This window comes from Triticum urartu, chromosome 5A, assembly GCF_056163025.1.
Source record: "Triticum urartu cultivar PI428250 chromosome 5A, HENAU_Tu73, whole genome shotgun sequence".
Lineage (NCBI taxonomy): Eukaryota > Viridiplantae > Streptophyta > Magnoliopsida > Poales > Poaceae > Triticum > Triticum urartu.
Genome location: NC_141877.1, coordinates 446,775 through 456,807, shown reverse-complemented (window position 1 = coordinate 456,807; position 10,033 = coordinate 446,775). Strand labels below are relative to the sequence as shown.

Below are 10,033 nucleotides of genomic sequence, written 5' to 3'. Positions count from 1 at the left end.
AGCCGAGGCTACAAAAAGAGTCCTAACCACATTCCAGAAGTGCACGGGTCAACTCCTAAGTACCAACAAATGCTCCATTCTCTTCAGTGAAGTATGCCCATTGGAAACAAGGGAAGAGATTAAAAGCATCCTTCAAGTGACAGCAGACACGTTCGAGAGAAAATACCTAGGGCTTCCCACACCAGAAGGTAGGATGAAAGACGAGCAATTCCAACCAATCATGGACAGGTTCCGGAAAAGATGTAGTGATTGGTCGGAAAAATTCATGTCGTATGCTGCTAAAGAGGTACATGTGAAATCAGTGGTGCAGGCTCTTCCAACTTTTATCATGAGTGTCTTCATGCTCTCCAAAGTTTTTTGTGAGAAGTATGAAAGGATGATTAGAGATTTCTGGTGGGGAGACGAAGAAGGACATCGAAAGGTGCACTGGATGTCATGGGAACGGATGACAAGGCCAAAAAGGGCGGGGGGCATTGGTTTCAGAGATATGAATTTTTTTAACCAAGCGCTCTTGGCCAAGCAGGGATGGAGGCTATTACAGAACCCAAACAGTCTTTGTGCGAGAATACTGAAGTTCAAATACTACCCAAATGGCAATCTCTTGGGTACGGTGTTCGCCTCTGATGCCTCCCCCGTGTGGAGAGGCATCGAGTTTGGTCTTGAACTCTTGAAAAAAGGAATTATTTGGAGGGTTGGAGACGGGAAGGACATACAAATTCAAAGAGATCAATAGATACCCAGAAGAGAGGGCCTGAAGACAGCGTCCTTCATTCGGAGATCGCGTATTGATGGGTTAGCCAGCTCATGCATGCAGGCAGCCGTGAATGGAACGAGGGTTTGATTAGACAACTCTTCTACCCATTTGATGCGGAGGAAATTTGTAAATTAAACATACCGGGATCAGAAGTGAAGGACTGTATAGCTTGGCATTACGAGAAGAACGGAATCTTCTCGGTTAGAAGTGCGTATAAACGATAGCTAATGTTCCGATTAGCCTACGCTCTTTGATGATTGCTGAATGTTCTGGCCTCACTGAGTAGGAGTCTCCTGCTTCAGTTCTCAAATAAAAAAAATAGTTACACTAATTCAAGTCATATAAATCACATATTAATAAAAGCATGACGTGATAAAAATTTACCTTGCCCATTTGAAATGGAGTGAGTATTCAGCATATATTCATGTTTTATTGAAGGGAGCAAATCTGTCTATAATTATGTATAAAATCGCATCAGAAATCCCAACATTTCATCCCCAAATTCCGGACTCCCTTCCATTCACGCGGGGACGACATTGCAGTTGGCGGCAAAAGCCAAAGATTTCCCCCTCCACTCCTCCCCTCTCCCCACCCCAAATCCAAGCCAAACCTAGCATTCCAACCCGATCCACGATGCCGCCCACGCTCCCCGCCGGTAAACCTCCGGCGCGAGCAACCCAGCCGCCGGAGCCCGCGACGCCGCCAGCCAAGAGCAGGGTGGCCGACGCCCAGTTGCCGGATCGCAAAAGGAAGGTTGCGCCATCAGCCGGTCCGCCGGAGAAAAACAAGAAGAAGAAAGAGAAGACCAGATCGCCGCCGGCCGAGCCCGACAAGAAGCCTCTTCCTCTCCCGTTCGAGCACGCCTGGACACCCGGCGACGAGGCCCCGATGCGGGCAACCCAACCGCCGGACCCCGCGAAGAGCAAGCATGCGCCGTCAGCCAAGAGCAGGGAGGCCGATGCCCAGCTGCCGGAGCGCAAGAGGAAGACCGCGCCATCAGCAGATCCGCCCCAGAAGAAAGACAAGACGCCATCGACGCCGGCGGCCGAGCCCGAGAAGAAGCCTCTTCCTCTCACGTCCCAGCACGCGTGGACGCCCGGCGACGAGGTCAAGATAATCGAGGCCCTGGCGGCGCATCGCCAGGAGCACGGCAAGCTGCCGAGAACCAAGGTGCTCTTCTCCTCCCTCCAACTCCAAGGCCGCCTCGACAACAATGGCTTCAGCATGCCGGACCTCCGGCAGAAGGTTCGCAGTCTCAAGGGCCGGCACGACCACGAGGCCATCAACGGCGTCCCTGCCAAAGAAAATGAGTGCAGCCTCTGCCACCTCTCCAAGACCGTCTGGGGCACCATTGCTACGAGCGGTGGTGAAGCAAGCGCAAAAGTACCAAATGCTGGCAACACGTTCGATGAAATGTGCCAGTTGTATCCTTGCCTCACTGATGAGGTGACACACATTGTCGATGAACCCGCAGTCTTGGAGAAACTGCTCTTGGACTTTGATGGTACCAAGGCACGTGCATTGGACTCCAAAATCGACAACCTCAGGAAAGAGCTCACCGAGGCTATCATGGAATTGGTAATACCTTTTAACTGAATATAGTATTTCTGAAATATTAATAACTGTCGCAGCAAGTTCATGGTAATTAATACTCCCTCCGTTAAAAAATATAAAAGCGTTTAGATCACTACTTTAGTTAACCAAAAACTCTTATATTTGTTTACAGAGGGGGTATTTAGATGCACCTTTAACTTGAAGGAAATTTAACAATCCACTGAAAGCACCAAATCCACTTATTAACGGTTGTTTGCTAGATTCTCCTGCCTGCAGTTTACACTACTTCCACATTCTTGAAAAACAACTTTCAGACCTCATGGATTATTGCGAAATTTTTAGATTGTTTTACTCGAAAGTCAGTTCTATCTATTACTGGAATGCAAAATCATTCCTTCAAGAATTGGAGCCAACGAGGCCCGAGGCCCCCGCGTCGCTCCCGCAGGGGCGACTCGAGCGGCGTAACCCTAGCCCGCCGCTGGCCCTCTCCCCCACCTCTCCTCTCCATCGTCGCCACCGGAGGTGGCCGCCGGCTCGCCTCTCGGCCGCCGGTGAAGGTGGCGGCGAGGATCTGGCCACCCCATTCTTCCTCAGGAGGCTTTGGATCCGTGGCGGTGGCCTCGGCTGGTGGATCGACACCGGGTCTGCGGTGACCGGTGCTCATTGGTGCTGGCCGTTCTTCCTCAGCCGCGGGGGCGGCGAGGCGGCGGCAGGTGGCGGCTGTGGTGCGGGCGTCTCGGCGGCGCCCGATCCAGATCTGAAGGCCTCCGTCTACTTCAACTAGGGCTGCCTCCGATGGTCCTGCTTTGGGCGGCCTTTGTCACCGGAGTTGTACCTGTTTGGCGGCTGGAGGTGGGAGGTGGCTCCGGAGAAATCTGAGGCCAGCAGTGCTGGCCACGACGACGGCGACGCCCGAGGGCGCCGTACCCTTCTTGTAGGCGTCGTCCAGGTTGCCTCCTTCCCCTCTTCCTTCCACCCAGCTCGTATGCCGGGCGAAAGCCCAAACCCTTGCCGGATCGAGCGACAGTAGCGCTCCGGGTGTCGTCACCCTCTTGGGGGTGTCGTTCGTGGTGAGCTTGGGGTGGATGTGATGCTTTGGTTGCTCGGCGGCGGTTGGTGGCATGGTCGGAGTTCGTCTGGTGGCGGTGCGTTGGCGCTCTGCCGCCTATGTGCTCAGCCTCGGAGTCCTTCTTCCACGGTGCTTGGTCTTCAGCAGCCCTACCGGACTCGGCGGAGCGGTGCTTCATCCTACTCATTGATGGCGACGTATCTCGGCGGCGTGGCGCAGTGGAGATTCGGCGTCCGATGTGTGGCGATGGATTCGCGCAGGAGGACGAAGCTGTCTGGTGTCGTGGTGACGTCGATGGCTGAGTGGCCAGACAAGGTAGAAGCCTCAATATTTACTCTAAAGCCGGACCTGTGGAAAATGGCGGCAATGACACATGAGTGCGTCGGATCGGTTTGTACCCCAGACCCGGTATGTGGCTCGGTTGGGGCTTCCGGCTTTTGATGTTAGGCTTAGGTGAGTGGTCTGGGTAGTGGCCCAGCTAGCACCCCTTCATCATTTTGATGTTAGGCTTAGATGAGTGGTTTGGGTAGTGGCCCAGCTAGCACGCCTTCATCATTTGGATAGGAGTAGCGACAAATGTTGCCAAGATGGCGGATTCAGGCATATTGTTGTAATACTTTGTAAGGTCCTCGAGAATAATCAATAAAGTGGCCGCATGCATCTCCCAGATGCAGAGGCCGGGGGTCATCCTCCTTTTCTAAAAAAAATCTATTACTGGAATACCTGCATACAAGTTAGGAGGCAACTCCAGTATATACTTCTTTCTTTCATGTAAAGCTTGTATTTGGTAAAAGTACTGACTTGTTAGAAGTACTAAGTTTTCCATGAAGAGACTCTTTTTTCAGATCTTACACTTTTTACTCAATTGTAGTAATATTTGAATGTCACTAATATTGCAAAGTGAGTCGAACTAAGATGCTTGTAGACCAGTTTCAGGGTACATCTAGGTTATATTTGCATGACATCTCCTTGGGTTGGACAGAATTACATATGTTATCAAGTCACTGAGTTCAGTGTACTGTTTTACTTGATTTAAAGATAGTAAGTTAACTTGCAAATTTTAACCAATCGTGATGTTGAATTTGGCATCAAACTTGTTTAGGCAAAGAGGCAAAACCTTGAAGTGCCTAAAGTATGGCAGTGCCCATGCACTAAGCTTCAGTCATCAAAGTCGAGAACACAAAATGAAAGCATACTTTTGTCAGAGCGCTTGGATAAAATTGAGGGTGCGGGTGTTGAGATGCAGGAGCAATTGAAAAGAATGGAACGTGAAATGGCAGAACTAAAAAAAAGTTCAAAGGTACAAAAATTGAATAATGCATATCTACATCCTAACCATTTGATATGTATCCAAGGCTGATGCTATTCTCATTAACTGCTTACATATTTTAATAGGTGATAAGATGTGATTCTGCTGCGAGTGCGCCTCACTCAGTTGTAGCAGAAAAACAGTTTTCAAGCAATGTAATATTCTTTGTCTTTTCTTTTGCATTGCATTATTTTACATCATTTGTGTTGTGCGTTTGTATCATCAAGGTGTTTTTGTGGCATAGGTACTGCAAAGGAAGATAGAGCCGCAAGGGAAATTGCCTCATTGCAAGAATAAGGAGGTTACCTCTAAGTATCGGCCTCCCCGCAATGTTAGTGCAGCTCCATTTTATTACATTGCCATTCAGAAGCATGTTTACATTAATAACATGTATACTGGAAACTATAAATTTAGTGGGGAAAAATTAAGTATGTTGTTTTTTCTATGAAGACCAAATCAACATGAAACCCTTGAGCACCTCTTTTTTCCAATTCCCTTTTAATACTTCTTGTTGGCGCAAGCTCAATATTTAATTGTGAAATTCACCTGGCTGTACTGACTGTTCATAGTAATCTTTACATTGATAACCGAGAGAAGTCCACTTTTGAACCCTCTACTTACCACTTCGTTTAACACTTAACCCTCAACTTTTAAACCGGTTACTTTACACCCTCAACTCTTGATATCGCTCAGGACTCAACCCTCAGATCAGCTGAAGCCGGTTTTTGGTGACAAGGCTGATTTCGACCGAGCTGACTGCCACATCACTATTGCCATGTCAGCTTGACCCCTTCTTTACAAGTGGGACCATCCAGGAAAAAAAGGAAAGCCCCTCTCTCTATTGGCCCGCAGCGACAGACAGGGCGTACCAGCATCGGAGTACAGCGCTCCCCATTCAATGCCTAACTCGAGCGTCGTCGTTGACTCTTGCAGGCACAGGTCGGTGTACGGGGCCATCACCGGTCTGTTTCCTGCGGCATCTCCAGTGCGGACGCCTCCACCCACCTCCACCCGCTGCGCGGCTAGAATCAATTGACTGCGGTGGAGCGACCCCGACCTCGCCTGTGTTCCTACTTTGCTAGTATCCTTCGGGCACCTTAATTACAGAAACCGCGCGCCACTTCTCTCTCTAGCTCCCTTCCCTGCCTCCAGTGAAGACGCCCCCACGATTCCGAGTGGTACCGGTATTAATTCCCTTTTCAATTCCTCTTGTATGTAAGACGGGGGAACACCCTCAATGAGGCACGTAGACCGGCAGGGGAAAGTCTAAGAACAGGAGACGGGGGACCAGGAAGTGAGGGGAGTTGAGGATCCAACGGAAGGGATCCAGATAGAGGGGTAGAGTGAGCATGACAGATGGGACCATATCTATCCCCGCCACCGCACATGTTGAGTTGGCGTCCACGTGAGCTAAACCAGGTCAACCCAATGGTCAAAATCAGTGAAATGAAGAGAGGGTTGAGTCTTGAACGGTATTGTGAGTTAGGGGAGTGAATTAACCTGTTTTGGAGTTCAGGGCTGAGTCTTAAACCAAGTGGTAACGTGAGGGTTGAAAAGTGGACCTCTCTCTTGATAACCTGGAGCATATGGAAAGAATGCACTCATTGAATACTAGCACCCTTCCATTGATAACATGACTTTGATTTTCCCGCCGAAACGGTGATTTCCACCTTATATACTGCCATGTTTTGACTAGCGGATTTTGCCATCTCTTTCTTATTTTTAACAGTTATTGCCAAAGACGAGATTGGCGCCGAAAAGTATGCCTCGTGTTAGGAGAGAGAAGATTGATGCTGAAAGTCAGATTTTGCATGATGTGTGTAACTTTTTTTCTTTGATTATATGGATGCTTGTTTTCACATTTGCATTTAATGAACTTGCCATACATTTCTTGGTTACAGGTGGAACAGAGGAAGGTAGCTGCATGTGCACAACAAGGCTTTTCGCATGATTTGAATGTGGAGGTAATGGTTATATTATTTAATACACAAGAAATATGTACACATATAATTGCATACATTAATCTGGTCATTCAATAAGCTCCTCTTCTGCCACCCTTTTAGGGTGGGAAAGAGGTCTTTTTACTTTCATGTGTACGGCCACATCGTCGAGTAGCCAAGGCTACTCTTCAAACATCTTGTACATCTACAATAGTTGGGGACAAGGCACTTGGACCTGGATGTTGCCTAGTGTTGGTCAATCAAGTGTTGGATGGAAAGGCTCCTCTGATACGCCCTCTCGGGGACATAAACACAATGGATGAGGCACTTGGACATTCTATTGCATGGACGCGTCAACAAGTAATAATATTAAACTTACTGTGTTAATTACTACTGACTGTATATCACAAACCATAAAGAAGTGTAAAACTTTTTCTTTTGTAGATCCAAGATGATACTACTGCTGCCATGGTAGCACCTAACCAAGCATCTCCAGGTAACATGATATGCTTAAGCATTGGCTTCTACCATGTGAATTTGTGCTGTTGCGAAGAACATGTACATTTGCTTGCCATTGTTTAGTTGTTTGGTGTTTTGTTATTTATGATTTATCTAGCATAACCGGATTAAAGATAAAAGCCTTTGCAGTAATTACGAGCATACTACTTTTTCTTATCTTTTTGTTGGATTTATAAACATGCCCAATGGCAATGATTGAATTTGTATGGAGCTAGACATGTCAACATTTGATGCGGTCCCATCCCATCTGTAGTACAAACATGCCCAATGCCATTTGATGTTTTATGGCTTTGATCCGCAAGTTCATCAAGAGACTTGAAATTAGAGTGTCATTGGCACGTAATCAATTCTTTTGTTACTTTCCTTTAGGATTTTGTTGTTAGGTTCTTTATTTTTCTTGTTGACACTTAATGACTTTATGTTCCCTGTATAATGAGAGACGGTTGTTGCTTAGGAGTTAAGAAGAATTAGTAATGAAATCTCATCTGTGCCAAATCCCTGGTACTTTTCTTTGTAAATCGTTGATCTTGATGCCAGCACAGCACCAGCGTGCTGGTCGCTAGTTCCCCAGGCCCCTGCCTGGTCAGGTCAACTATCCTAGGCCCCATTTAAATAAAAAACTATCCTGGGCCCTGAAGCTCTAACACGGTTCTTGTTTATCTATTTCTAGAGTTTTCCATGGTACGCTTCTTTTCCCTGCTATGTTGAAGATCTAGTTTGAAAAATGCACATTCGTTTTTATTGAAAAGATTTAGCTGAGCAGGTTCCTAGACAAATATTCCTGTAATGTGACATATATCCCGGGTGAATCCATGGACCCAGGTCTAGGCACCTACAGATGGGTTAAAGCGTCAACAGTTGAGCTGGGGAATGCATGCTAACTTCCCATCCGTATGCAAACATTCAGTGGGCGCTACTGTTTGGGAGCGAGGATAAATTATCTCCTTCCTGAATGCTGGTGTTTCTCTGTGGGAAACATCCAAGTGTATCATTAAATTTTGGATGTCACGCATCAATTCTGAATTTTGATAAGCTTGGTGGGATTTTAGTGCAACACTTGAGTGATCTTACATATTGTTTTCAATGTTTTTTTGTCTGCGCAGGGCAAAAGGGATGAATAAGTACCGCCTTTTGCGCCTGACCTGAACTCCGGATCATTTTGCATATGATAGTGGGTCTCGGTCTTAATGTTATAGCCTTTTGTGAGCTCTGCATGAACGAGCTGGGCAGATTAACTTGACAGAGCCAGTTGTATCATACACGGCGTGTACATCCTTCTTTTGGTTATTCTAGGCTAATTGGTGTGTCGCAGCAGTGACTCGCAAACTTAGTTATGTCAATCTATATATATTTCAGTTTTTCTTATCTGAACAGTCGGTTTCAGTTATTTATTTGTGTAGTGTGTGTAAAAATGCAATATCCAGGATTTTGCACCTTGCTCGGCTGCTAAGCTTATGTGGAGGATATCAGTTCTAATAATGACTCAAGTTAACACAGGATCCCCTAGGTGGTACGGTTTACTAATTGAAGAAATCCTGATCTGTAGCTGTAGGATCCCCTAGGTGCGGGTGCATCTTGCTGACAAACAGTTGAAGGTTTGTCAATTTTGGATATGGTGCATCATATACATGTATTGCTCTGATTCTGTCCTGTATTAGGCCCCATCATGAATCTTCAGCTCATTTGGTTGAACAGATTGAGAGAAACTGCAAAATATCAATTGTCGGGAATTTTTTGGCCGACAATTTCAAGTATCTACAAACCTTTGAAACAAATCCAAAGATTAAAGCATGTTATACTAATCATTTTGGGGAAAATTCAACTCATTTGGCTGTAGGGATTGAGAAAATCTTTAGTTTTACATTTTTAGCATCAGTTTCTGGTCTTTTTTTTGCCGAAAAATAAAATTATCCAGAAAGTGAACAATGTTATACGATTATTCTAAAAAAAATCCAGAAAGTAAATTCTTTCTTTTGTGTGTTTGTGGAGAAGCATTATGTATTGTCTGTTGTTTTCTGAATTTGTCCACTCTGAGTTTGCTGGCGCAGGCTTGGCAAGCTTTTCTCTTATCTAGCTATGATCATAATATATCATAGACGTATGGTTTTAAAATATTGAAGTTTATCTTGTACAAATTTGACGAGATAACCGACTCCATGGATTCTAGCCTTAGTGGATATATTGTTGTTTTTTTGGCTCCACTCATTTTTTTTGCTTCGTCTCATGATTTGACGTAGAGAAAATGTAAAAAAAAGAAAGCATTCATGTGGGTGCATTAGTTCTGACATAAATATGTCTCATCACCTCTATCTGACTCACTGCAATTCAAATTGTTTATATTTTATTAAAAAAATCAACTATGGAAGTTTTGCACTAACATATTATGTCTCAAAAAATGCACGGGTGCTGCAATGCACGCTTATATATTTTGTAGAAGGGGGAAATGAGAGCAACGGTGTAGTTTCCTTAGTCTCATGAAGAAAGTGAATGTCGATCATACCTGCAATCTAGATGATGCAATGCTATTAATATTGAGCGGAATACGTGAAACGGCGTGGAAAAATGTGAATGCGTTTAGCTCAATTCCTGTTATAATAACTAGCAAAAGAGCCCGTGCGTTGCAACGGGAGAGAAAACATAACACACACTCTTAACTCAACAACCATCAATCAAGACCATAATAGGTCCATCTCCTTTATTTTTGCGAGGCATCATATTTGTGTTGCCGCTTATCCTCCTTCTCACCCTCGCCGACGATAGCCTCGGTGTTCACACAAAACAACAAAAACCTTGTGTTGAATATGGTTAATCCTAAGACGTCTCTCCCCCCCCCCCCCCCCTCTCTCTCTCCCTCTCTCTCGCGCGCGATGAGAAATCTGTTGTTGTCC

General features: G+C 45.7%; 1 protein-coding gene across 3 annotated transcripts; it reads left to right on the top strand.

Moving 5' to 3' along the window:
- Positions 1-1,246: 1,246 nt before the first annotated feature.
- Positions 1,247-8,637, top strand: LOC125543328 (uncharacterized). 3 transcript variants are annotated; one of them, XM_048706639.2, is made up of 9 exons: positions 1,247-2,332; positions 4,480-4,677; positions 4,773-4,841; positions 4,931-5,017; positions 6,416-6,502; positions 6,588-6,650; positions 6,750-6,986; positions 7,071-7,122; positions 8,249-8,637. In XM_048706639.2, exons 1-9 carry the CDS (start codon positions 1,388-1,390, stop codon positions 8,260-8,262), a joined length of 1,752 nt encoding a protein of 583 aa, XP_048562596.1. In that variant the 5' UTR covers positions 1,247-1,387; the 3' UTR covers positions 8,263-8,637. The 3 variants fall into 3 exon arrangements, with proteins under 3 accessions (XP_048562596.1, XP_087381332.1, XP_087381333.1); XM_087525206.1 differs by lacking the exon at positions 8,249-8,637 and adding an exon at positions 7,968-8,229; XM_087525207.1 differs by lacking the exons at positions 6,416-6,502; positions 8,249-8,637 and adding an exon at positions 7,968-8,229.
- The last annotated feature ends 1,396 nt before the right edge of the window (positions 8,638-10,033 follow it).